Source organism: Vulpes vulpes, chromosome 16 (genome assembly GCF_048418805.1).
Source record: "Vulpes vulpes isolate BD-2025 chromosome 16, VulVul3, whole genome shotgun sequence".
NCBI lineage: Eukaryota > Metazoa > Chordata > Mammalia > Carnivora > Canidae > Vulpes > Vulpes vulpes.
The window spans coordinates 53,710,494-53,737,242 of record NC_132795.1 but is presented as its reverse complement, the minus strand read 5'-3'; the positions used below and the strand labels follow the sequence as shown (position 1 = coordinate 53,737,242).

At 56.4% G+C, this 26,749-nt stretch overlaps 2 protein-coding genes across 10 annotated transcripts; both read right to left on the bottom strand.

Annotated features, from left to right (window-relative positions):
- Positions 1–2,598: 2,598 nt before the first annotated feature.
- TNFRSF13C (TNF receptor superfamily member 13C) lies at positions 2,599–6,489 on the bottom strand. Of its 3 annotated transcripts, none has more exons than XM_072742845.1 (3): positions 6,150–6,489; positions 5,546–5,878; positions 2,599–5,234 (listed from the first exon to the last, which is right to left on the bottom strand). In XM_072742845.1, exons 1-3 carry the CDS (start codon positions 6,487–6,489, stop codon positions 5,053–5,055), a joined length of 855 nt encoding a protein of 284 aa, XP_072598946.1. In that variant the 3' UTR covers positions 2,599–5,052. The 3 variants fall into 3 exon arrangements, with proteins under 3 accessions (XP_072598946.1, XP_072598947.1, XP_072598948.1); XM_072742846.1 differs by having other exon boundaries at positions 5,546–5,797; XM_072742847.1 differs by having other exon boundaries at positions 5,546–5,794.
- CENPM (centromere protein M) lies at positions 5,930–26,749 on the bottom strand. 7 transcript variants are annotated; one of them, XM_026017373.2, is made up of 6 exons: positions 26,615–26,734; positions 26,033–26,112; positions 23,973–24,065; positions 20,609–20,688; positions 18,998–19,089; positions 5,930–8,380 (listed from the first exon to the last, which is right to left on the bottom strand). In XM_026017373.2, the coding sequence occupies exons 1-6, from the start codon at positions 26,669–26,671 to the stop codon at positions 8,267–8,269; spliced, it is 516 nt and encodes a 171-aa protein (XP_025873158.1). In that variant the 5' UTR covers positions 26,672–26,734; the 3' UTR covers positions 5,930–8,266. The 7 variants fall into 7 exon arrangements, with proteins under 7 accessions (XP_025873158.1, XP_025873157.1, XP_072598944.1 ...); XM_026017372.2 differs by lacking the exon at positions 5,930–8,380 and adding an exon at positions 13,838–14,511 and having other exon boundaries at positions 26,615–26,749; XM_072742840.1 differs by lacking the exon at positions 5,930–8,380 and adding an exon at positions 14,518–15,092.

The window sequence follows — 26,749 nt, the reverse complement described above, 5'->3', positions numbered from 1 at the left end:
GAGAGGGTCCTGGTGATCTTGGCCCCGCCGCTCGCCAGGTGCAGCCCTTTCTCCTCGCCCCTCGGCCTTGAACCCGCGCCTCTGCTCGCCGCGGCCCCGCCCCTCTCCCACTCCCCCGAGGCTGGGGGCCCTCTGGCGCCCCCGTCCCTGGCCCCGCCCCGCCCCCTCCGTCCGGCAGCCCCTATCCCCGGCGCTCCGCGGCCGCAGGTCTAGGTGCCACCAGCTGGGCTGACCGCAGAAGCTGTGGAGATAGACTTTCGCCTGCCCCGGAGTCATCTTCTGGGTCCCAGATTCTCTGCAGCCCAGGGGAGGGAGGAGAGGTTCAGAGGCCCTCTGGCCCCGGGACCCCTGCAGCGTTGCCTGCGCTCTACAGACCCCTACAGACCCCGGGGACAGGGGCACCCGCGTCTTCCCGGCTCCTCCCCACCCCGCCCTCTGCGGGACCCTGGGCAGTCGTTCCTCCCCCACCCCCACCTCCACCCACGGGGTCACCCCAGGCAGCTGCGGGGGGGCAGGCACAAATTGGAGAGAGGTCAGATTTCTTTCCTTTTTTTTTTTTTTTTTAAGATTTTATTTATTTATTCATGATAGAGAGAGAGAGTCAGAGACACAGGTAGAGGGAGAAGCAGGCTCCACACAGGGAGCCTGACGTGGGACTCGATCCCGGGACTCCAGGATCATGCCCTAGGCCAAAGGCAGGCCCCAAACCACTGAGCCACCCGGGATCCCAAGAGGTCAGATTTCAGCTCTGAGTGAGGAGGAATGTGGCCTGAGCCACCCAGAAGAGAGCAAATGGACTGAATTCCCACCCTGCGACCAGAGGGTGGCCAGAGGGGCTGGAGAAGCGCCCGGGGTTCCCTGAGGACAGTGCCCCCATGTGCCAAGGGGCAGGCATGAGCACAGGCCAGGTTCTGATGCAGCCTCACCTGGCACTCCCAGGCCAAGGTATCTGACTCTCCAGCTCCCCACCTGAGCTCTGCTTCTTGACCCTTCTGCAGCCTCTTCTCTGCACCTTTACACACAGTGCCCTGGACCAGGTATGGCTGTTCTCTGCTCCATTCCAGTAGGGAAACTGGGCAAGACTCAGGGCATATACTTCCTACTATCCAAAGCACTCCCTAGATGCTGGATCAGTCAACCTGCTTGGAGCACCCCCTGGCCCTGGCAGGGATCATCACCCTGTCCTGTCATCGTGTCCTGCTCCATCTCTCCCACCGGACTAGACCTAATGGCAGGGCCTGAGACTGACCTCCAAGCATTGCCCAGAATGGCCCTCGCACAGAGCAGGTGTGTTCGACTCTGGTGTGATCAATGGGGCAGCACATGGATGAGTGGTAGGAATGGGAAGTGCTGAGTCCAGAGCCTCAGACCAGCTCTGGGAAACTCACTTTCCAGAGGAATTTCTCTCTCGTGGTTGGTGACTCCAGGCAGGAAGTGTCTGCATCCCAGGGAAAGGAGGTGGGGGCCCTCCAGGGTGAAGACCCTACTTGCCACATGACCTCTTTAGTATCAGAAAGTTCGTTGGCCCTTGGGCTCCATTTTGAAGATGAGGAGACAGGCTCACCGAGAGATGCCATCAGCTCCTGAAGGGAAGGGCTGAGACAGCCAGAGGTGAGGGGTCAGGTCTTTCCTCCCTGGCCTCCCTAGCTGGGCCTCCCCACCCCCACCCTGAGCCCAGAGCCCAGGGCTGCTGGGCAGGAAGTGAAAGGTGCCTGCAGGAAGCCCCAGGAGGAACTGAGACTTGAGCCAGCTCCGCCTCCACCTGCCTGGGCCCTGGGGACCTCAGGGAAACCAGACCCTCCTTCAGGAAAAAACGGGCCAGAAACACAGATGTGGGTGAGGGGGAGCTGCTTCTCTTAGCTCCCACCCCGACAGGCAGCTCTTCCAAAGTCTATCTTGGGTCCTTTTTACAGCAAAAGGAGACCGGTTGGGCAGAGAAATCTTTGAGTAGTGATGAAAACAAGGAGTAAAGCCTGGAGTCAATCCCTGGAGTCGCTTGCTCCCAAGGAGGGCACTTGGGCCACTGGTCTTCTGCACAGGCACTCGGGGCAGGGGCACAAGCCTCTGTCTGGCTCAGCTCCACCGCGGCATATCATAGTTTGGGCCAGATTCTTTCACCTTCTAGGCCTCTCTGTTCCTATCTGCAAAATGGGACATCTAATCCCTGTTCATGGACTGGAACTAGTCTAGATTTTCAGGACATCAATTCAACTGACAGGGGCCATAAAAAAAAAAAAAAAAATCCCAGGCAAAGATTTATGTCAAGGAGATGCTGCTGCCTCAACTACGACAGCAAACACCAAAACAACCAAATGCTCAAAGGGAAAGCTTTGCAAATGTTGAAAACCTTGCTGGCAAAGGGTTTATAGACAAGAGGTGGGACACCCGGGTGGCTCAGCGGTTGAGCGGCTGCCTTTCACTCAGGGGGTGATCCCTATCCCAGGATCGAGTCCCACATCGGGCTCCCGGCAGGGAGCCTGTTTTTCCCTCTGCCTGTGTCTCTGCCTCTCTTTCTGTGTCTCTTATGAATAAATAAATAAATAAGATCTAAAAAAAAAATTAATAAATAAATAAAGACAAGAGAAAACTCACCAGATATGACAGCCAAGATATGAATTTATATGTGTGGGATGGTTACAATTACATGGAACCTATGTCTCAGGGGCCTGATGTCACTGCATCATGGGTCATTTCTCCATGGGCTCTACCCTAGGTTACTGTCCTGAACTTTCCAAAGTGCCTATAAAATATATGTCTCGATTTTTTTTGTAATAAAAGAAAACTTTTTTAAAAGCAAACAAGGGATGCCTGGGTGGCTCTGGCAGTGAAGCGTCTGACTTGGGCTCAGGTCAGGATCTTGGGCTCCTGGGATGGAGCCCCACCCCACCCAGTGGTCCTCAGGCTCCCTGCTCAGCAGAATGGGCTTCCCCTCACCTCTTCCTCTGCCCTTCCCCCTGCTCGTCCTCTCTGTCTCTGTCTCTGTCTGAAATAGGTAAATAAAATCTTAAAAAAAAAAAAACAAAAAACCCAAAAACAAAAACAAATGCTCATGCCCCTCCTCCAGGTGCTGTCACTAAGATCAAATGCAGTAACCTCATGAAGTCTCCTTAGAAAGCTAATTAGGACAGAGAACCAGGGACTGGAGGCCCCTGAGTGGTAGGGTCCTTTCCCGGGACCCTCTTCTTGCCCACATCTTCCCCCCCTCCTGGTTCTTCCCCAAGGAAGAACCCTTCTGTTATTTGCTGGACGGCAATGATGCCGAGCCTTCTCCCTCCCTGGGGCTCAGTCTCATCTGTAAAATGGGGGAATGAAGACAAGGCTTCTTCAAGGTTCTTTCAAGTCCTTCTCCTCTGAGGGCCATAGGCCTGGAGGAGCACATTGCATCCAACCCCCCCCACCCCCACAACAACTTTTCAGAAATGGAAACCGAGACCAGAGAGGAAGCTGGGGTTTGGCTGGGACATAGTGGGGCCAGAGGTTTGCATGTCTGGACCCCAGAGGGGTTTTGCCCACTTGTTGTACCTCCAGGGCCCAGCCTGCGGCTGTGGTGGAAAAGGTGAGTTGGAGATCGAGGGGCCAGGAACAGCCCAGGCTCCCCAATCCTGAGACAAAGGGGAGTGGATGTCTGGCCCATCCTGGGCCTGCTTCCCACCCTCCTGCCTACAGGCCTGGCCACCTGACCTTGCCCCAGCCACCTGGCAGCCCGGGGGGAGGGGCACCTGGGATGCATTCAGGGACAGGGTGGCTGGGGAGACTTAAATGTGGGTGTCAGGATTTGGGGGCTCCAGACCATCTTCTAGGCTGAGAAGGGGGGGCGGGAAGGGCAGGTCAGGGACGGGTGGGCAGAAGGCAGCTGACGCATGGAACAGCACATGGCCAAGGCCCTAATGGTACCCCAAACTCCATCTTCTGACTCCTAGTCCGTGCTTCTCCTGAGAGTGCTAAACTACAACACGTTCCAAGGAGTGTCCTGGACAGAGTCCGGGTCAGGAGGTTCTAACTCCGTGTAGGAGGGCCAGCAGGAGAGGCAGTGCCTGACCCAGTACGGCGTGGCCCACTGGAGGAGATGGTCTCACCCGAATTCTGAGAGCAAGGGGTGCTGTTGTCAGAGGACCAAATCCACCAGGATGATGGGTGACCCCAGGGGCTGGCAGAGAATGGCCAAGTGACCATGGCAATTGGGACCTAGTGCTTGAGGAGTGCAGGCCATACAGAGAGGGAGCTCAAGGGACGTCAGGTCAGGCTGGTTCAAGGCCACAGGCCTGCTCTGGCCTCTGAACAAAGGAGCCTCTTGAGGATCCTGGGCCTTTCCCTGAGTACAGCTGAGTGTGCCTTGAAGGCAGCTGGGACTCCAGGTGGCCTCTGACAGAGATGCCTGGCAGTGTGCCTCCAGGGTGAGTGCGCAGTTCAGCCCCAGAGGAGCTCCAGACTTCCTCCCAAGCGCAAGCCTGGGGCTCTGGGAGCTGCTATGAGGGTGAAAATGGCATCGCAGGTCCTAGAAGATTGGGCCAAGCTCAGGGTTGACCCTCGGGTACAGATACCTGAGAATTAGCACAACCCAGGCTATTTGTTAAAATCAAATCATCTTGTATTAGATCCTGAAGCAAACCAGTCAGTTGGTTACTTGTGGTTGCCATTCGCCTCAGTTAAAAGCGGGACAACTCTGAGAGCAAGTATTAAAGAAATACAACACCCAGCTATAAATTAAGCATCCTCCCACTTGATCCACTTCCTAGATTCATTCTGGTTTACGGTGGCTTTCTGGCACTGAAAGAAAAACCTCCTACGCGACGCGCCCCCACCACTCAAAAGCACAGGAGCTCAGCCACAACCTTCCAGGGCTGCCAGAGATGGTCTGGTTTGAAGCCAAAGGCTCTGCGCCACCCGAGCCCTGTGGCCTGTAGTCTGTGGTTCTGCAGGGTTAGCTGAGGAGCAGCCTGGTTCCCAGAAGAGGGGCAGGTGGCCCCTGTGATGAAGACCTGAGTCCACCCTCCAGGCCGTTGGCTGACAGCTCACAGAGAGGACAGGGGCCACCTCCTGGCCCCTCCAGCGCTACTGTTGCTCAGGCCCAGCTGTCTTGGTGGTCACCAGCTCGGTGGAGCCCAGCTCTGTGGCTGGCACAGGGACGCTGTGGGCAGGCGGGGTGTTGGCTGGGTCTTCTCCAGCCGGAGGCCACACGGGAGCTGTCGCATCAAGGGGTCCCGGGGGGACGATGATGACATTGTCCAGGGTCTCTAGTTGGGGGAGGGGGGGCAGGGAAGGCAAGGTCAGGGAGGCTCACAGCTTTTCCCCACCCCTGTTCTGGAAGCCTCAGTGGAGGGACCGCCCGGGACTGAGAAAAATCCCGAAGCCCGGCAGGGATGGGGAAGGGTGGCATGTGTTGGGCCCTCGGGACAGGAAGTGCAGAAGCGGGGGCCTCCTGTGTGGGGCTCCGGCGGCTCCGGGGCCAGGGCTGCGTCCCTCCCGCGGGGAACCGGCCCGATCCGCTGCACACCTCCCGAGCGCCCCGGCCCCGCCTCCCTGCCCCCCGCCCCGCAGAACTTACCGCGCGGGTGCGGGTGCGGGTGCGGGCGCGGGTCCGGGGCCCCCGGGGGAGCCGCCGCGCGCAGCCGCCGCCGCCACCTCCAGCCCAGCAGCCCCAGCAGCACGAGGGCCAGCGCCAGGCCCAGCAGCGCGGGGGCGCCGAAGAGCAGCGCGGGCAGCGGCAGCGCGGCCTCGGCCTCCACGGCGGCCCCCGGGCCCACCGACTCCTGCGGCTGCAGCGCCGTCCCGGGCGCCAGGCTGCTGGGCCCGGCTGCTGGCGGGGCGGACGGGGAGGGGGCGCAGGGGGCGGAGGGGAGGGGCGGACGGGGAGGGGGAGGGGCGGAGGGAGGCGAGGCTGGGCCCGGGGAGGGGGGAGGGGGAGGGGGAGGGGGAGGGAGGGCCGGCGGGGGGGGGCGGGGGAAGGGCAAGAGAGGGAGAGGTGAGGGCCACATGGTGACCGCCGGTCCCCACGAGGCTCCGCTTGCAGCCCCCCATCAAACCAGTCACCGCCCCGCCCCCGTCCCGGGTGGCCTGCGGCTCCCGCAGGTTGCCGGGTGGGGGCCCCTCCCCCTCCTTCCCAGGGCTGCACCCCTGCTGACCAGCTGGCTGAGTGGGTCGGCTCTTACCCGGTCTGGGTTCTGGCGTCCGGAGCAGCTTGCAGGCCACGCAGTTTCGGACCAGAGGGTCAAAGCACTCGGCCTGGACGCAGCGCGTGGGGGCCGGCCCGTCCCTGCCCCGCGGGCTCCTGCCCCGCGGGCCCCGCGCGCCTCTCCTGTCGCTGCCCATGCTGCCTGCCGTGCCCAGCGCTCGCTCGCGGGGGACTGAGCCTGGCTTCGGCTCCCAGAGGAGGAAACCGGGAGGGGCCGCCACCCACTGGGCCCCGCCCCACCCTCCTGCCTGCTGGGGTGGGACCACTCGCAAGGCCCCGCACCCCACACCTTCTCTTTCTACCTGTGGTTCCTCCATTCAACCACTCAACCATCACCCCCAGACGACTGCTGGGCGGGCCCTGTGCTGGGGCGCGCCCTGTGCTGGGGCGCAGACCCCGCGCTCCTGGGCAGTAGAGAATGCGCCCCTGCAGTCAGGACCTCTGGGTGGCCTCCTCTGTCCTGCTCCCCAAGGCCAGCTCACAGCCCCAGACAACCCCCACCAGCCGTATCCTCCTCACCTCACCTGGTCCCCCTCTGGGGCTCCTTCCAGCCCTTCCCAGGTTCACAAGGCTTCCTGAGTGCCCAGGGTGCTGGGGAGACAGCGCCTCAGGGCAGCAGTCACGGAGGGGGTGGGAAGGCTTCAGAAAGGACGTGATGGTGAGAAGGTGTCTGCCGAGCGAGGTCTAGGGGAGCATGACTGACAGAAGATGACAGAGATGGGGCCCAGAGACTGCTGGGCCCGGGGCTGGGCTGGACTCGTGGCTGAGGGTTAAGGAGCCAGGGAACCACGCAGGGCTTTCAGCAGACAGCACCATAGTCAGACTTGGGTGACAGTGGGGAAGCTCTGGCTGGAGTAGAGGACACAGTGGGGGGAGGGAGACGGTGGCGGAGGGCCCGAGGACAGACAGCTCAATCCCCAGATCCGAGGCAGGAGGGAGAGACTCCAATCAATAGATGAACAGAGAGACCAAGACCCATGGGTCCTAGGGCTATGTGTGTCCTGGCCTGTCTGCCTCTGAGTCTCACTGGGGTCCCTTCTGTCTCTACTCTCTGGTGTTTGGCCCGTCACCCATGTCTCTCAGATTGAGCCTCAGACACACACACACAGGCCCCTCCTGCCTCCCTTGCTGTCTGCAGGGGCTGGCAGAGAGCTTCGGCGGGGATGGGGTCGGCCATCCCAGCTCAGGGCTGGGGAGCGCAGAGGCAGGGGCTGCCTGGACCCGGATGGGGCAGGAGCAGATTTGGCAGCTGCGAGGGGGCGAGAACGCTTCCAGCAGAGACGACGCTGGTGAGGGCAAAGGCAAAGAGGGGGAAGAGGGGAAAGCTGAGTCTGGAGACAGGCAAGGGGATGCTGCAAAGGAGGGGAGGCAGGGGTGCTCTGGGCCTCCACCTCAGGCTCCTGGGCCCTGGGGAGCCCCTACCAGAGCACAGGGAGAGATGCTCTGAGCTGTGCTGCAGAAGCGACCGTGTCTCTGGCTGCTGTGGAGCTGGAGACAGGACTCCACGGTCCAGAGCAGGGGAACCATCTAGAACCAAAGAGTGATGCTGTGGCGCAAGGGGAGCAAGGCTGGCCCGGGGTTTCTGGCTCGAGGGACTCCGGCAGCCCCCTGGGTGGGCCGGCATCCAGGAGCCCTGGCCCACTGCCTCTCCGTCCTCTGCCCACGGCCCAACAACTCCAGGGCAGGAAGGTGTAGGCGTCAGGGCAGCTGCAAAGGAGAAGTGGGTCTGGGGTGGTGGGTGTGGGTGTGAGTGTGGGTGTGTGGTGAGGGGGTGGGGGGGCCGGGAGCCCAGAGAGGAGGGGGGGCGGAATCGCCACCCCCATCACTGGTGGTGCCAGTATTGCCTGGGAGCCCTTACACGGGGCCAGGCACCTTGTTAACCCTCACGCCGTCGTTGGGCAGAGCAGACTGAGTCTTGTGGGAACCTGGAGTGAGGATGGTGTCCCTGGGAGAGAGTGGCCCGTGGGGCTGGTCTGGGGTCACTTACAGGAGCCACTTCTATGTGGCAGCTGCACCTGCTCCAGCACAAAGCAGGGGAGGCGGCCTTCAGGGGCCCAAGCCAGAGGGGCAGAGTGGTGATCTACCTGCAGCCTCCTAGGGCCCAGGAGGGCACGTGTCAGGGACAGGCCATGGCGAAAGGCGTGTGCGATTAGCGTCGGTGGTGTGTGCAGGTGCCTGACCCCGGAAAAACCTTGTCACTTGCGACTCCTGAATGAGAAGCAGAGGGAGGCCTTGAATCCCGACTTCACAGTTAAGAGAAATTTCCCCAACAGACCAAGGTGATAAATGTTAGGTTAAATCCTCAGCAGATTCCTTATTTGGGGTTACATCTCTGAAGTCAAGATTATTATTTCTTTTTTTAAGATTTTATTTTAATATATATTTTGTTTATTCATGAGAGACACAGAGAGAGAGAGGCAGAGACACAGGCAGAGGGAGAAGCAGGCTCCATGCAGGGAGCCCGATGTGGGACTCGATCCCAGGTCTCTAGGATCAGGCCCTGGGCTGAAGGCGGCGCTAAACCGCTGAGCAACCCGGGCTGCCCAGATTTTATTTATTTATTCATGAGAGACAGAGAGAGAGAGGCAGAGACACGGGCAGAGGGGGAGAAGCAGGTTCCCTGTGGGGACCCCGATGTGAGACTCGATCCCAGGACTCCTGGATCATGAGTCTCATGCTCGCTCACTCAGGCACCCTATGATTTTACTTTTTTAAATAATACCTACACCTTACGTGGGGCTTGAACTCACAACCCCGAGATCAAGTCTCACGCTCCACCGACTGAGCCAGGCCAGAACCTGATAGTTTTAAACACTTTGGTATCATCACCTCAAAGCTACTGAGTAGGAAAGAAGGGACTTTGCTGCTGAAACCCCATCTCACGGAGTGTCACTCAGTGTTCTCATGTTCTCGTTCACTGATGAAGTGTTTTACAAAGATAACTAATGTGGGGTCTTTCGGAGGAAAAGGAGTCTCTGATGATCTTTGTCCCTCAAATTCCCCCCAAAACACCCTCCCAGTGGTCCGGACACGGGCGGTGCTATGATGTTGGGTTTCCAGATGGTGAGGCAGGGGCTCTGAGGGGCCAGGGATGACCCAGCGTCGGGGCAGCCAGGACAGGGCCTGTGCCCGGCCGCCTGTGAAGCGTGGCCTGTGCCCTTCATGCCTGGGGCTGGGGTGGGGGCAAGGAGGAAGCTGCCGGTGGGACACGCTGGGTGCTAAGTGGGGGGGCATTCCCGGGGGAGACCGAGGCCCCGCTCCCCAGACCTAGATGTGAAAGTGCTCGGAGCTCCAGGATGTACTCCTTACGTGAACATCATTTTTAATTGTAATTCTGTAATACCTGCACACACTCTCATGAAAAAACCCTCAAACAATACAGAAGTCTATGAGTAAGGAGGGGCATTTCCCTGCTGTCCCCAGAGGGAGCCTGTTCTGGTTTTTTACTTTTTCATCCCATCCTGTTTTGTGCCTTTAAATTGTCAGGCAAGTGCCTGCGGGGAAACAGGTTCTGTGATTCATCAAAGGGGCCACACAGTGGGAGCTGCTCTGGGGACTTCCCTGCCCTCCTCTGCCCTGTGGGCTCTCTCCTTCATATTTGGTTGTATTTTGTCTCAGGAGTGGTCAGGGGCCCCAGGGCAAGGACCCCTTTTTCATGTACTTGGCGCTGGCAAATAGGACACTGCGAGGAAGCCCCTCTCACTGGGGGACAGCGGGAAGAATGTGAGGACAGGACCAGGGGCAGGAGAGGCAGAGGATCCACACGAAGTCCTGGTGAGGCTGGAGCGCCCCCAGCCCCTCTCCCCTTGACCCCCTTCCATGAAGCGGTTATAAAATCCCTGTCCAGGTTTTCACAGGCCCAAGCTCCCTCATCGCCCCCACCACGTGCCCATACACACACATGCACACACATGTACACACATGCACGTGTGCACAGTCCAGCACGCCTCAGGGCAGGGCTCCCCAGCAGGTCTGAACACGGCCCCGGGATGGGGGACACAGGCCATCTATGTGAGATCAGAATGGAGACCCCAGACCCCAGCCCCTCAGCGTCTCAGCCACAGGGAGCAGTCTGCGCCTCCTGGGGGCTAGGCTGAAGGCTGGGGTGGGGCGCAGAAGAGCAGGGAGCCTCCCCAGGGGCTGCACCTCCCTCAGGCCCCATTCAAGGCACCCCACAGCAGCGGGGACAAGGGCCGGGCTCTGGGTCTCCCTGCAGGCTGCTGACGCTCAGGCGGACCCACGAGCAGACTCCTCCATTCAGTCACCACTCACTCACTGAGACTTGCTGTGCACCAGGCACTGTTCTAGATTCTGGGGAGACGGCAGGGAAGCACAGAGACAAAATCCAAATGGGGAAACCATATAGTAGGTGAGGGGCTGAGAAGTGCTGGGGAGAAAAATTCAGGAGGGAAGGGTGTCAGGGAGGGCCTGAGAGTCAGGGAAGGCCTGGTGAGATCTTGGCACAGAGGGATGGAGGCAAGAGTGACCCCCAGGACCAAGGCCCAGGGAATGGCACAGTCACCCAGGAAACGGCAGTGCTCAGCACGGGTTGACCGCCTGCCTGGCCCTGTGCCCTGCAGGAGCCCACACCCCTCGCCTCAACCTGTGGGGAAATGGCACCGTGATTGCCTCTTCACAGAGAGGAAAGCAGGCTCAGAAGGATCGGGGACGAGCCAGGCGGCCCCTCAGTCCCTGAGCTCTCCCCCCACTGCTACCACTACACACACATCTCTGGAGTAACCTCCCTGGTCAGCAGGCGGGGAGGCAGATCCAGGCCTCAAGGAGCCTGCGGCCTAACACAGCAGAGGATGACCAGGTGCCAGGAGCCCTGGGCCTGGCCTTGCAGGGCTATTATGTAGCCAAGCAGTAGCCCCTGGGACCCCCGAATGCCTTGGCATTCCTCCTGATGGAAGAGGGTGGCCCCAAGGGAGGCTACCTCCTGCCCAGGTCAGGGGCGCTGGGACTCCGCGCCCTCTCTCCCTCCCAGAGTTGGGCCCCAGGGACTGTCCACAGGGTCACACTCAGGTGGGACTCCGATTTGGGCAGGTCCTGGCAACCCACTACATCGTCCCTGCCCTCCACCCCTTGAGCCTCCAGGTGTGTATGAGAAGCTTTTCCACCGAGATTCTCTGCCGCTCGACTGTGGCCCAGGGGAGGCCCAGGGAAAGAGGTTAAGCCAGCAGGTGCCTGGTGGAAAGAGGACCTTTCTGCTGGAGTCCCGTCAGGCAGGCCTGGCCCAGCACCAGGTGTGGGAGGTGAGGGCCAGGCTAGGGCAGGGCCTTTATCTCAGGAGCTCCCCAGCACTCACCCTGCCCACCATGCCCCTGCGCAGCGGCAGCCAACCCCAGGACGGTCTGTGCGGGGCACACACGGGCGGGCACAACAGGCACGTCAGGCTCTTTGGTTTCTCTGAGCCTTACGAGAACCTCAAGAGACTGTGGGGACGGGAAGACAGGAAGTGACCTGCCTCGGGTTACACTGCAGATTGGCCACAGACCCCAAGTCAGTGAGACTCACAGGCTGGGTCCTTTCCCACTGCACGACTTCCCCTCCGTGACCAGGCTGCCCTGTCGGGAGCTGCAGCCCGAGGCCACCCCAGCCTCTGCTCAGCGAGGGGTGAAGGAGACACAGGTGCCAGGTTGCAGAGCCCCCTCCTCACTGGGGCAGGAAACAGCGTTAGACCGGGGCCAGGACACACAGGCCACAGGCCCGGCCATCTCCTACGAAGTGAGTTCCCTGGGGTCGCCCAAGGAACAAAACAGGCTGTGACCTTGAGCAAGCCCGGCCCCTCCCCACAGGCAGGGCCCACCCCAATACCCAGCCAGCAGGGGCCCAGCAGCTCCCAGATTCAGCAGAAAGGCATCTTCTCCTGGAGCCTCAGGCTGCCCACCCATCCACACAGCTAGCCCACCCCCAAAACTGCCCCCAATGTGACCATCTTGTGACCAAGGCCAGCCTGAGAGTCTGACATCTGTTTAAACTAATGGCTTATGCTCGGACCTGAGACCAGCTGAGGAGAAAGGCATTAAAAACTAGCCCGACCTCCTCCTACAGACAAGGAAACTGAGGCTGGTGGAGGACAGCTGACTTGCCTAAGGTCATGAGGCCAAGTGCAGCGTCTCCCAGCTCCCTCCCTGCCACCACAGCACCAGGCACCAACCAGGCAGCACTGGGCATAAAGATGTCCCCGGTCACCGGCCCCGCAGGTGCAGAGTGGCTGCGCTCCCTGGCGGGGGTGGCGGGCCTGGAGACCTGCTCACTGCCGGGCAGGGGCTGCTCAGCTCTGCGCGGGGCCAAGGCAGCCTCTGGGTTCCTGGGCCCCGGCCAAGCTCCCGGCGGCTGGCACAGGAGCAGCATCACGTTCCCCTGGCACTTGGAAGGCTCTCAGATCCTCAGCTGGAGTGTGATGCCACTTCTCTTGTTAAATGGCACCAGGTGGCACAGAAAACATGGCACAAGGACCAGAGAGACGTGCGCCCCATGCTGGCTGGGGGGAGGCTCAGGGGTATGGGGAGGACCTTCTCCTGTCAACGTGATGTGCCTGGCAGAGGCAGGCAGGCTACGGTCCACACCCCACCTCTCCGCCTGGATCCTGTGCTCCATCAGCTCCCCAGAACCACCCTACTTCTGCTCGCCCCCCACTCTGTCCTGCAAAGCCCCACCCTTTATGGCCCAGGCTACTGAGGGGCTGAAGACAAGGCTGGTTCCCAGGAGGCACCTCTGCCGATCCGATCCTGCCCATCCTCTCAGAGACCAACACGCACTTCTACTTCTCACCTCGGCCTCTTCCTTCGGCCCTGGACACGGCAGCCTCACCACAGAAGCTGGCCTCCCTTCCTCAGCGCCGAGGAGCCCCAGCCTTACAGTTGTGCTCTTCCTGGCTCGGGCAGTGTTCCTATCCTGCTCCTCGCCCGCTCCTCCACCAGGCCTGCCCCTGTGCTAACGGGCACCTTGCAGGCCCGTCCTGAAGTGTGGACCCCAGCATGTGGGAGTGGCTCCTTGAGACTGCCCTTCCTGACAGCTGCTTTCTAAGGCACAAGGCTTGCATGTCTACCCTCGTGACGCCTGCCATGAGTTCCAAGCCGGCCCCCCTTCTCATAGAGCATGGGCTCCGGCCGTGATCCGTGACAGCATGTCAGAGCAGAGATGCTCCGGGGCTGGCCCCACCCAGGGCACCAGGCAGGGCTCCTGAGGCCCAAAGATGCAGGCAGGTCCTGGCCCAAGCCGGGTGTGGGTAGAGGGCACATCATGGTCCAAGGGAGCCCCAACCTGGCTCTCCTCCCATTGTCTCATCCCCCAGACCCCATGTACCCAGTGCTGCCCATAGGGGAGTGGCAGTGGCCTCAACCTGGCTGACCCGATTTCTGGATTCCAACCCTGGCACTTCTGTAAATTCTCATTAGACCCAAAGGGGAAGGGGAGCCATAGTCATGGCACAACCTCTGGCCACCAAGGTGGGAGCCAGCCCTCTAGACAGCCTTTCTCACGATTCCCACAAACTTACCAATTCATAAAGAGTGTAATTTCTGGGTTCACACCAGCTTTTGAACCTAGCTCTGTGATTTCAAACAATAGTTACTGTTCACTGAGTGCTGAGCTGGGACGGTGCAAGGCCCTAATACAACGGATTATGGGCTACAAGCGGACAGAGAAATACAACAGCAGGCTTGTCACCTGTCATTTCATTCAGGTCTCACACCGCAACAAGGTCAACAGAACGATCTCCATTACACGCCTGGGGAAACCAAGGCTCTATGAGGCCACAGCAGGCTCTGTAGGAACGGCAAGGCTAGGATGTGGGGTCAGATTGGGTCAGAGAGTCCAAGCTCCCGCTGCCCGACCCTCCTAACTGTCCAGAGTCGGTGTCCTCATCTGCAAAATCAAGGTGGTGGAGACCAGGGGTTTTCAAACTTTTTTTGAGCCACGGACACTTTGTTCAAATGAAGCCTGAAGTGGAGATGCAGCCCGGCAGATGGATGAAGACACAGGGTTCTGCTGCGGTGAGCATGGGGGGGGGGGGGGGGCTGCAGCCCACCCGCTGGGCTCCCTGCTGCAGCGCAGAGGAGTCTGGGCCGTGCAGGGAATGACTGCTGACCCTGAGCCTGTCAGGCCCTGACCCAGTCTTTGACAACAGTGGAAGTTGACTGCACAGGGCAGTCACAGGCCGCAGGGAGGGCCAGCTTGGGGGCCAGCGGCTCTCACAGGTCCTCCGGGGCGGGGTTCTCAGAGTTCCTCAACAGGGACAGCAGGTTCAGGGCTGAGACGCCGGGCACGTGGCCAGCGCAGATCTGCAGCATGCGTACCAGGCGCTGCGCCACAGTGGCTCGAAAGCCTTCCCTCTGCAGGGGGAGATTAGAGGACAGTAGTGAGGCTGATCCAGGGCAACGTGCCCCACTCCCCTTACTCAGAGTAGCCGCACAGGCTGCCAGAGGCGAGCGGAAGCTGAGCTGTGGGGCCAGCTTTGGGCACCACTGCCCGTCACGGCCATGCCCCTGTCCAGAGCATGCCTCACCGAGCAGCTTCCAACTGCTCCAGCTTCCAGAACCTCCAGACACCCTCCAGGACGCGTCAGACGATGACCCCTCCTCCAGAGGAAACAAAGCTTAGCAAGCAGGGCTGGCGAAGGAGGGTCTAGTGGCCGCTGAGCTGGGATGTGAAGCAGAGCTACTTCCAACCACCGCCCAGGAGGCAGAGGCCCTGAAGGCTCCTTACCTGGGAGCTGAGAAAGACAGTCCCAGGCATGGAAAAGAGGGCAGAGGCCCTCATGGGGATGGGGGGTGTGCCAACATAGAGTTCCCTCATCAGGGCTTTGGAAGGCAGGGGCCCAGAGGCGCCGGTGGGGTCGGGTCGGGTAGGGTGAGCAACTCTGTCCCCGGGCCTGGTGCCAGCAAGCGCAGCAAAGGAGGCGCCATGTCAGTGCCTGGTGAAGGACAAACCATGCTCAGCCGCCCTCCCTTGTCAACGGGCGCGGCGGAAGCATCTCGTCCTCCCCCTGCGCCCCCTTTCCCTGGGGAAGTGGGCATCACCATCCAACCAGTCGCCCTAACTAGAGACCAGGCACCCTCAGTCCCCCGGCTCTTGCTCCCTGCCATTGTCACTTGTGACTTCTCGGTCCAAATCCAGAGGCAGCTGTCATTTCCACTGAGTCTCTTTTCCCTGGAATGCTTTCTACCTGCCCCCAGGACGCCACACTCATCTGGTCCTTCCTCCTGCCTCATAGGCTGCTCCTTCCTGTCACACATCCAAGTGCTGCCCCGGCCTCGGCCTTGCCTGTGCAAGGCTTCTCCCCCCCACACACCCTGGTGACCTCATCCAGTTCCGGGATCTAAAACCATCTCACTGCCCACGATACCCAAATTATATCTCCAGACCCTTCCTCTGAACATCAGACACACATGTGTGGTTGCCTACTCGATTTCTGGGTAGACATCTGACAGACACCCTGATCTTATTAGCATGTCCCCAGGGGAGTCCCTGAGGGTTCTCCCAACCTGTCCCTGCCATAGTTGCCCCATCTCAGCCAAAGACACCTCTATCCTACATTCTAACAGTTGCTCAACTGAAAACTCCAGGGCCATCCTGAGTCTCCTTTATCCCATGTCTCACCCCCAGGTCACGGGCACATCTGTTAGTTCCACCCTGGAAATACCCAGTATTGCAGACTGTCCTGTCTTCCTCTTCCCCAGATACCACTGAGCCCAGGCCACTCCTAACTCTTCCAGAAACAGCCTCCGGGACATTTCCTCATTTCTGCCCTTGCTTCTCTTCCACACACTCTTCTCCCAACAGCTGGAGGGATCCACGTAGACCCGCATCACATAAACAGAAAAATAAAAATAAGGCCCATGTTAGGCCACATCCCTCCCTGCCCCCGCACCCTCCCTGCAGCTCCATCCAGGTTTACTCAGTGAAAGCCACCGCCCTTACTAAGACCAACCAGAGGGATCCCTGGGTGGCACAGCGGCTTAGCACCTGCCTTTGGCCCAGGGCGCAATCCTGGAGACCCGGGATCGAATCCCACGTCGGGCGCCCGGTGCATGGAGCCTGCTTCTCCCTCTGCCTCTCTCTCCCTCTCTCTCTCTCTCTCTCTGTAACTATCATAAATAAAAAAAAAAAAAAAAAAAAAGACCAACCAGGCCCTCCTGCTCGGCGAAGTCACTCTGATGCACCAACTACTACTGTGCCCTCTCTTTGCTGTGCTCCTGCCCTAAGCCTCCCTGGGGTGGGGGTGGGGGACCCTGGACACACCAGGCAAGTCCCACACTCCAGGCCTTTGCACTTGCTGTCTCTCTGGCCTCTGTGCTCCTCCACCAAGAGTCTCCACGGCCTGCCTACCTTCCTACCTTCTTCAAGCCCATAAAGGCCTTTTTAACAGTAATTCCTGTCAATCCCACTAAACCTGACTGCTTTTACCACCTGATGCACCACATCCCCATTTTCTAACACTTTACGGCCTCCACCCCAAGCCTCGTCTCCGGCCAGGCCTCCTCCACATGCCACACTCCAGAGATGTGGCCCCCCAAACCCAAGTCTGACCACATCAGACTGCTCCCATCACCTGCAGGAAGGACCTCATCCTACTGCCAGGCTCCCAGGTCTGTACTCGTCCGACTGCTGCTGCACACCATGCCTGGTGGTCTAGCTTACCCGATTCTGCCAGGGCAGGCGTGATGCCTGCTCATCTGTGTGTGTCAGGGAACAGCACAGGCCCCATCAGCGGTGCTCGGAAATACATTCACTGGGCAAATCCCCCAACTTCTCAAATGTGTTTCTTCATGTGTTAAACCAGGCAAGGCCTTGAAATATGGTGAGGCTCAAATTTAAATATGCAGAGTGTGCCCTACAAAGGCTTGCACAGACACGAGGAGTGATGACTGTCCAAACACGCAGTGCTTGGTCTGAGCGAGTGCCAGGTTTAGTTGTGGGCAGGCCAGCTGCTGCTGGAAACAGATCGCAGCTGCGGGCCTTTTCCTGGAGGGCTCGGGCTCCCGGAGCCCCCAGGAGCTGGTGTGGCCTGCCACCTCCTGGCCACAAGGAGAACTGCACCTACTGCACAAGGAGAAGCACCAGGTAGGGGGCACCACAGCCGGGGCTGCCTAAGGTTCCCGAGCTGTGGAGCAGATTATGATTCCCCTTTAGCCATAAGGAGATGAGGGCTGCATGTGGGCGAAGTGACTTGTTCAAAGCCACTGAGATCAGGCTAAGAAGGGAAGGAGACAGCAGCCTGCAAACCCGCCGGCTCTACCACTAACATACTAACTAGATGACTGAGCAAGTTGCCTCTCTTCTCTGGGTCTTGGGATCTGGGCTATGCTGTGAGGAAAGCCTAGAAGGGCAGGCACTTTGGGTGTATCCCAGGCCTCAGCGTCCTATCCGTGGCATCAGAGTGCTGACTAAAATAGTCCTCAAATATGAAAAATGAATTAGTGACAGAGTGGTACGTGCATCTTTATTGATGCACTGAATAAGGGGATCTGTCCATCTGCATATGAGATGGAAACATCTGTCATTTCTGTTGGTGACAGCCCCAGCCCCTGCTATACTACTGATATCTCTTGCCTATATTCATAATGCTAAATTTCACATAGAGTTTAGTGGGAGAGAAAGAAGTATTTTTTTCTCATACAAGTTCACAGATCCCCTGAATTCTACCCACAGGTTCCCTGAATTCTACCCTCAGAGGGGTCCACAAACCTGTGAATAAGAACCCCAGGTCTGGGTGGTGGTAAGGGACAGGATGCTGACTCAGTTCTCTCTGCATTACATCTCTTTGCCTTGGGAACAGGTGCAAGACCCAGGACAGAGCAGAAATGAACCTCAAAACCAATAAACAGACCCCAAAATTAACCGAGCAGGTTGGGTACACAGGTGGAGCAGCCCAGGCCCCGGGAGCCCTCTGTAGTCCTCATAGAGAGAGCAGCTGCTGAGCACTTTTAGCAAAAAGTCTGGATTCATACTGCAGAAAGAGAAGCTAAAGAGCAAAATTTATCAGCAAAATAGAAATCTGCTCTGCTATGCTCATAATTAGGATCACCTATGAGAAACCTATGACAAACACCAACGGAAGTGAGTTGCGGTAGGGGCCTCTAGGTGGCTCAGTGGTTGAGCATCTGCCCTTGGCTCAGGGCATGATCCCAGGGTTCCGGGATCGAGTCCTACATTAGGGTCCCTCAGGGAGCCTGCTTCTCCCTCTGCCTGTGTCTCCCATGAATACATAAAATCTTAAAAAAAAAAAAAAGTGGGTTGGGGTAGAACCGACACCATAGATATCCCTCCAACCCTTTACCCACCCACCCACTCCCCCACCATTCTGGCTGCCTGCTGGATGCCCTGCCCCAGGCTGGGACTGGACCAGTTCTGCAGTCCACGGGCATAAGGGGGACAGTGGACATTCTGACTGTGGGAGGACATGAGGCAGCACTGGTTAATATAACAGACAAGATGCCTGGCGTCATAGCACTTACAGCCAGCAGGAGAGTGAGAGATTAATGAGGATCCACATATATATACACAAGACTGAGTTATGAGCGAAAACAAAGCAAACGAAAAAGCAAGGTAACAAGCCATAGCACCTGGCATCTGAGAGGCACTCAGGCTGAAAGCATATCATCGCCCTACTTTACTTGTGTGTACCCCAACTCTTTGGGTGACTGATCCACCCAAGATACAGCCAATGAGCAGAGAAGCCAGGATTCAAATCAGGATCTTGTGGTCTTCACGTCAGGACCCCCTCGCTTGGGCACACCCTACCGCTTCTCGCTTCTCGACACACCCTACCGTGTGCTGACCACCCTTTCCCTGCACCCATGCAATCAGCGTCCTCACCTCTAGGTCACAGAAGAATACAGGGCTTCTGTAGGTGTTGGCCAGCTTCGTGACAGTGTTCCGATGGATGCTACAGTGGCTCTCCTGCCCAGCTGCAAAGAAGCCGTGAGTGCTGCAGGCTGAAATGTCTACCCTTGTGGCTGCGAGCCAGGAAGCACTGGGCAAACTCACTCGCTACCCTTCTTTGGGCCTCAGGTGCTTACTGGTCAGTGGGGTGACCATCCTGTTTGAATTTCTTTTCATCAAATTAGAAAATAAAGCTGGAAGGCCTTGGAGAGAGTGCTCTGTAAACACATGAGTTTCCTCATCTATAAGATGAGGATGGGAACAGCCCCCAACCCACTGAGGTACTATAGAGATTCAATGAATTAATATGTAGGAATGACCTGGCATTCCTTTTTATTATTATTATTATTATTTATTTATTTATTATTTTATTTATTTATTTATTATTTATTTATTTAAATTTATTAATTTATTTAATTTATTTAAATTTAAATTAAATTTATTTAATTTATTATTTATTATTATTTATTTATTTATTTATTTATTATTTTATTTATTTATTAATTATTATTTTATTATTATTATTTTTTAAAAGATTTTATTTATTTATTCATCAGGGACAGAGAGAGAGAGAGAGAGGCAGAGACACAGGCAGAAGGAGAAGCAGGCTCCTTGCAGGGAGCCCGAAGTGGGACTCAATCCCAGGTCTCCAGGATCATGCCCTGGGCCAAAGGCAGGCGTTAAACTGCTGAGCCACCCAGGAATCCCACTTATCAATGCTTATTGAGAAGAATCTATGCCAGGCCCTCCTTGTCAGTTTAGCTGGGTGGAGGTGGACAGCTCAGATACCCCACTGGTATAGGAGGAAAGGTGGCAGGTCTACGGGATGGACACCCCGGGGCCCAGAGTGCAGGGCCAGTTAGGGAGGTGTCCCCCAGGAGATGGGATTTAGGGGTTAGCTAGACAAATAGGAAATGAGCATTCAAGAGAAGCTGTGTGATATATAATCATTAAGGGTGTGGGCTCTGGGACAGGACTCTCTAGGTACGAACATTGGCTCTACCACTTTTTAGCGATGGGCCTTGTAAGGTTACTTAACCAGGTGAAGAGTTTCCTCAGCTATAGAACAACAATATGTGCCTCAAAGGGTTGTGTGTAATTTATTAAGTGATTAAGTGATTAAATGATACAGAAACGAAGCACTTTTAGAACAACATCTGGTAACAGTGAGTGCTCCGGAAAGGTTAGCTGCTGCTATTTCTGCTGTTAATATTACAAAGTCTCTGGAACAGCAGGACTTGTTCAGAGAACAATAAGCTGACCAAAGAACAGGAGGGTGACAGGAGATGAGACCAGACAGGAAGGTGGAAGGCCAAACCTGGGCCTTTATGGGAGATGGGGATTTTACTCTGAAAGCCACAGGGAGCCACCAGGTGACTCTCAGCAATTATCTCAGCAGAATGCTCTGCTCAGATTTGCTTTCAGAGAGACCGCCAACAGGTCATTTTCTGAAGCTCATGTTCTTTTAGGCCTCCGGGGCGGCCTTGTTGAGGAGTCTACCACGGTGCCAGCCACACGGCGGGGGCGCGGGCAGGACGCACTTACCACCCATGGCGAGGAAGCCCACCTTCCCCAGGAAGAAGGTGGCGTCCACGTGGCGCAGGGACTCCTCTACGTTCTGGAGGCTGGCGTGAGAAGACAAATCAGAGGACAGACCTTACCCCAGAGAAGGCAGAAGGCTGTGCTCCTCATCCCTCAGAGACCGGAGAAGGTGCATGAGGGTAAGAGGAAACACCCCTAGAGTAATATTTTGTCTTTTGTTTTGTTTAAGTACTTTTAAAATTACAAAGTGACTCAAGCCTGTATAACAATCCAATATGGATGTATTCAGTAGACAGCGTAAGTCTCCCTCTTCAGCACCACCCTTCTGTCTCAACATCCCAGAGGTTACTGCTGCTCACAGTTTGGGATATAATTCCATTTGCAGGGACGCCTGGGTGGCTCAGTGGCTGAGGGTCTGCCTTCAGCTCAGGTGGTGACCCCAGGGTCCTGGGATCGAGTCCCACATCAGGTTCCCTGCAGGGACCCAGCTTCTCCCTCTGGCTAGGTCTCTACCTCTCTGTGTGTCTCTCATGAATAAATAAATTTTTAAAAAAATTCCATTTGCATATGAATTTCTCATATGCAAATAGAGGCAGTGATATGTATAAGCACGTAGTTGGATTTAACCTGTTAAATTCTTTGGAATGGGGACGCCCAGCAGTTAAATGTCTGCCTTCGGCTTAGGGTGTGATCCTGGAATCCTGGGATCAAGTCCCACATCAAGCTCCTGGCATGGAGTCTGCTCCTCCCTCTGCCTCTCTCTCTGTGTCTCTCATGAATAAATAAATAAAATCTTTAAAAGAAAAATTATTTGAAATCACCACCCAGTATCACAATCTATTTTCTAGGTGATGGACACTTGTGTGGTCTCCAATTTTTCACCATTACAAAAAATGCTGCATGGAGGCACCTGGGTGACTCAGTGGTTGAGTGTCTGCCTTTGGCTCAGGGAGTGATTCTGGGATCTGGGATCGAGTCCCTCATCTGGTTTCCTGCTTGGAGCCTGCTTCTCCCTCTGTCTATGTCTCTGCCTCTCTCTGTGTGTCTCTCATGAATGAGTAAATAAAATCTTAAAAAAAAAAAAAAAAGAATGCCACACGAGCATTCTTTTACACATATTCTCACACATGCAGACAAATGTTTTTGTAGGAACGATGCTAGATGTAGAACAGAGCTGGGCCACATTATGTGTCTTTAAAATGTACCTAGATAGGGATACCTGGGTGGCTCAGACGGTTAAGTGTCTGACTCTCCACCTCAGCTCAGCTCATGATCTCAGGGTCCTGAGATAGAGCCCCATGTTGTGTTCCGCATTGAGCTAGGAGCCTGCTTGAGATTTACACTCTCCTTCTCCCTCTACCCACCCTGCCCCCCCGCCTGTTGACCCCACTTGTGCAAATATACCCACGCTCTCTCTTTAAAAAAAAATTACCTAGGTATTGCCAAATTGCTTTCCAGTAAGGTGACAATATTTATAGTTATATCACATGTATGAAAACACTCTTCCTCTAGGACCTTTGGGCCTTTGACCTTCTGCGCCAAGGGTTTCATTCATTGGTGTCCAAGGAGTGATGAAGAAATGTTGTGTCCTGGCCAAAAAGCCATCTTGGTCAGGTGAACCAAGCCAAGGTTTCAGCCTGAATGAGCAAGGTCTGAGGCAAACAGTAAGAATGGCTCTCTGCGCCTAAGTGTGACTATAGAGCAGAATCTCCACAAAGTGTCCCTTTTGGTGAACAGGGTGGTCATACCCAAAGAACAACAGATCTGCTGAGTTAGGACCTCTGGCAATCATGGCAGATCTCAGCCCTTTCTCTGTCACACCATAAGCTCAAGTCACTGCTCACCTGTTCCAGCTGGCCAGGCAGTATGTCTGGACTTGATCCTGCTACTGGGTGTGTCTAGTAGCTCTATGTCCCTAGTTCCAGGTGTTTCCACCACAGCCTTCCCTTAACCCCCACCACTTGACTTGGTTTCTATGCTGGATGCTGCACCAAACCCCTCAGTCAGCCATCCCCCAACAGGGAGAGAACAGATCTTCTTCTGTACTCCCCAGGGTGGCTGCTGTCCTGTCTCCAGGGTTGCCAGTGCTAAGGGAAGCCAGGCTGGGCCCCAAGCATCATCACCAATCGTGTTCCCCTAGCTATGGCCCCCCACCACTCTGGGCTCCTGACCCTGGACTGGCCTTAACAGTCCTGCACACGTTATGCTCTTCTTTCAGTTCACATTAACCTTTCTTCACGTGGAACTTTCTGCTTACTCCCATCTTTACCTAGCTACCTCACCTCCAGTAGAAAGCCTACCCTGCCCTAAGTCCTGAGAGTCAGAGGTCTTACTGGGGCTCTCATAGCCCAACACATTCTTCTTCTTCTTTTTTTTAAAGATTTATTTATTTATTCATGAGAGACACAGAGACAGAGAGGCAGAGACACAGGCAGAGGAAGAAGTAGGCTCCCTGTGGGGAGCCGGATGTGGGACTCAATCCCGGACCCTGGGATCATGCCCTGAGCAAAAGGCAGACACTCAACCACTGAGCCACCCAGACATTCCCCCAATGCATTCTTCTTTTACAGTAACCTATGCCAGATACTGTAATCACCTCTTCGGAAGTCTAGCTTCCTCTCCCAAGTGGGCTAGGAACACCTTGGGGACAGGGGTCTGCTTCTTCCATGTCTGTGCCTGCCCTCAGGGATACAGAGAAGGCTGCAGAAAGCACTAGCTAAATGGCCAATGACACTGTTGCGGTTTATCAGTGTCTTTTTTACTTTAAAATTAAAATTTAGGGGATCCCTGGGTGGTGCAGCGGTTTGGCGCCTGCCTTTGGCCCGGGGCGTGATCCTGGAGACCCGGGATCGAATCCCACATCGGGCTCCCGGTGCATGGAGCCTGCTTCTCCCTCTGTCTGTGTCTCTGCCTCTCTCTCTCTCTGTGTGACTATCATAAATAAATTAAAAAAATATTAAAAAAATAAAATTAAAATTTATTTATTCATTTGAGAGAGAGAATGTGCCCAAGTACATGGGGCAGGGCAGGGGAGGTGCAGAGGGAGAGGGAGAGAGAGAGAATCTCAAGCAGACTCCCTGATAAATATGGAGTGCACATGGGGCTCAATTCCAGGACCCTGAGATCATGATCTGAGCCAAAATCAAGAGTCAGATGCTCAACTGATTGAGCCATCCAGGTGCCCGTTTAGCAGTGTCTTTAAAATATCATTCACTTGCCACTGGCTCCCCATCCTCACCTTCTGGGCTAAACCCAGGCAGCCTCTCCCTGTGTCCCCTCTTTCCCATCACAAGTGAGGTCATCATCCCAGCACACCCCTATGCCAAGTCTACCTGAGCCCCGTCAGCCCCTATTCTCTGGCTCTCACCTGTATTTGCTGTGAAGGTTGACCACAAACATGATCAGGTCAATTCGAGGCCGATTCACATCGGAGGGCAGAGGGAGGGATCTTGCCAGGTGGCTGAAAAATGAGAAACTGCAGGATAAAGATATATATACCCACATCACAGGGACTATTCACATGCTGCCCTCCATGGGGTAAGAGGCTCTCAAGGGCTCCTCACCTATTCCCCAGATGCCCTTGTGGGCTAGACTCCTCAGGTGAGCACAGGGGCAGAGCAGAACTGGTCCTATCTAGACTTAATCCTTCTGCCAGAAAGGAGCTCCATTTGGTAACCACCTCGGAAAGAGGGAGTTTAGGATATAAGATGGCAATGGGGCTAGCCAGCCACACTGCATGCTGGGAGGGAGATCAGACTCAGAAGTGGGGTGTTAGACTATGAAGATTAGGGGTTAAAGGCTGAACCCCTGGGGCACCTGGGTGGCTCAGTCAGTAAGCATCTCCCTTCAGCTCAGGTCATGATCTCAGGGTCCTGGGACAGAGCCCTGCATGGGGTTCCCTGCTCAGTGGGGAGCCTGCTTCTCCCTCTCCCCCTTCCCTCTGCTTGTGCTATCAAATAAATAAATAAAATCTTTTTTTTTTTTTAAGATTTATTTATTTGTTGATGATGAGAGAGAGAGAGAGAGAGAGAGAGAGAAAGAGAAAGAGAGAGGCAGAGACACAGGCAGAGGGAGAAGTAGGTTCCATGCAGGGAGCCTGATGTGGGACTTGATCCCGGGACTCCAGGATCGCGCCCTGGGGCAAAGGCAGGCGCTAAACTGCTGAGCCACCCAGGGATCCCCCAAAAAAGATTTTTTAAAGTTTATTATTTTTTTAAGATTTTATTTATTTATTCATGACAGAGAGAGAGAGAGACAGAGAGAGGCAGAGACACAGGCAGAGGGAGAAGCAGGCTCTATGCAGGGAGCCTGACACGGGACTCGATCCAGGGTCTCCAGGATCAGGCCCTGGGTTGAAGGTGGCGCTAAACCGCTGAGCCACCAGGGCTGCCCGAAGAAGGTTTTTTTAAAGTAGAAAATCATGCATAATATTTGACAGTGCACACTTAATTTTAAAGAGCACTTTAAAAAAAAAAGATTTTATTTATTTATTCATGAGAAACACAGAGAGAGAGGGGCAGAGACACAGGCAGAGGGAGAAGCAGGCTCCATGCAGGGAGCCTGCCCAATGTGGGACTCGATCCCAGGACCCCAGGATCACACCCCGAGCCCAAGCAGACGGGCTCAACCGCTAAGCCACCCAGGTGTTCCCAAATAAATAAAATCTTAAAAAAAAAAAAGCCTGAACCCCTTTGGAGGGTGATGGAAGTGGGCTCAAATCTCGGGTATGCCAATTATGAGCTATGTGACCTCAGGTATGTCACCCTCATCATCACTGTGGTCTAAACTTGTCCCCTCATAGGATTCTTTAAATGCTATAAAGGGGTTTATTCTCCTAGTAATGGGTGTTTCTGATTCCCACGAAGGTACACCCTCTAGATTGGGATCCTTCCCCTTCAACATGAGCCCCTAGAGCTTATCTATCAGGGAGAATGACACCCACTTATATCCAGTCACTTGATTCACACCAGCAGCTGTTTCTTCTCTCCATCAGTTAGAAAAAGAAAAACAAAATTACTACTTTAGTCAACTTTTCTCCAAATCTGGGGGCAGCGCGGGGCGGGGGGCAGGATCTGAACACTACTCTGTGCCAAGTACTGTTCAAAGCACTGGGCATTCAGTAGTGAACAAAAGTCAAAGTCCTTGACCTGGGGGTGGGGGGCTGACCTCGGGGTTCATGGAGGTGGCCGACTGAAAACAAGCAAACTAACACGTGAACAAGGACATTTCCTGCGGTGACAAGCGCTGGAGGAAAACTGAAGTATGTGACCGAGGGAGGGAGGATCCTTCAGCTGGGGGCAGATCACGCCTGGGCGGGGGTGGGGGGGTGTGGGGGGGTGCCGGCCCCACCTGCCCCCGCCTCCCTGGCAGCGGGGCACAGTCAGGCCGTGGCGGAGCCATCGGACACCCCCGCCCTCAGCTACGTACATCTTCAGCTCCGAGGCGCAGTCCTCCTTGAGCATCGCGTCGGCCAGCTGCTGCAGAAGTGCATCTTCCGTGCCCACCAGCTGCCCAGGGAGAGAAGGCGGCCTACTGACGCCTGGGGCTCGGGCCATCGACCCGGCACCGCGACTCCCGGGTTCCCGCTCCCGCGCGCACGGCGCGGTTTACCGAGCCAGGGCCCCGCCAGGCGCTCGGGTCCTGTCCGCACAGCAGTTCTCACCCGGACCCTCCCTCCCGCGGCCAGACCACCGCCTCCGACGACCGCCCCCGCCCCCGCCCCCGCAGCCGCCCAGCCTGGAACGCAGGCTCCCGGACTTGGCCAGTCTCCCCGCCCGGCCACTCCACCAATCAGAAACCGGAAAAGAGCCCGCCGCGCGCCTATTGGTGGATACGTCCTCCAGCCTCAGAAGGCGGCTGTTCCGATTGGTTCAGAGTGTGGCTCTCCCGCCCACCACGCCCCGGGCCGAAAAGCGCGCGCCAGAACCTCAGAGAGCCCAGAGGAGCGAGCAGCGGAGGCGCCGCTGACAGAGAAAGGCAGGCGGGGGAAGCGGAACGGCTGACGCCTACCAGGATGGTGGCCGTGTTCAGGCCAGGCTGCTTGTCCAGCGGCCGCAACACCGACATCCCAGGCCCGGGAAGAAGCGCGGCTGTGGGGCGCGCGCGGATCCTTCAAACCACTCGGCGGCACGCCCAGAAGTGTGC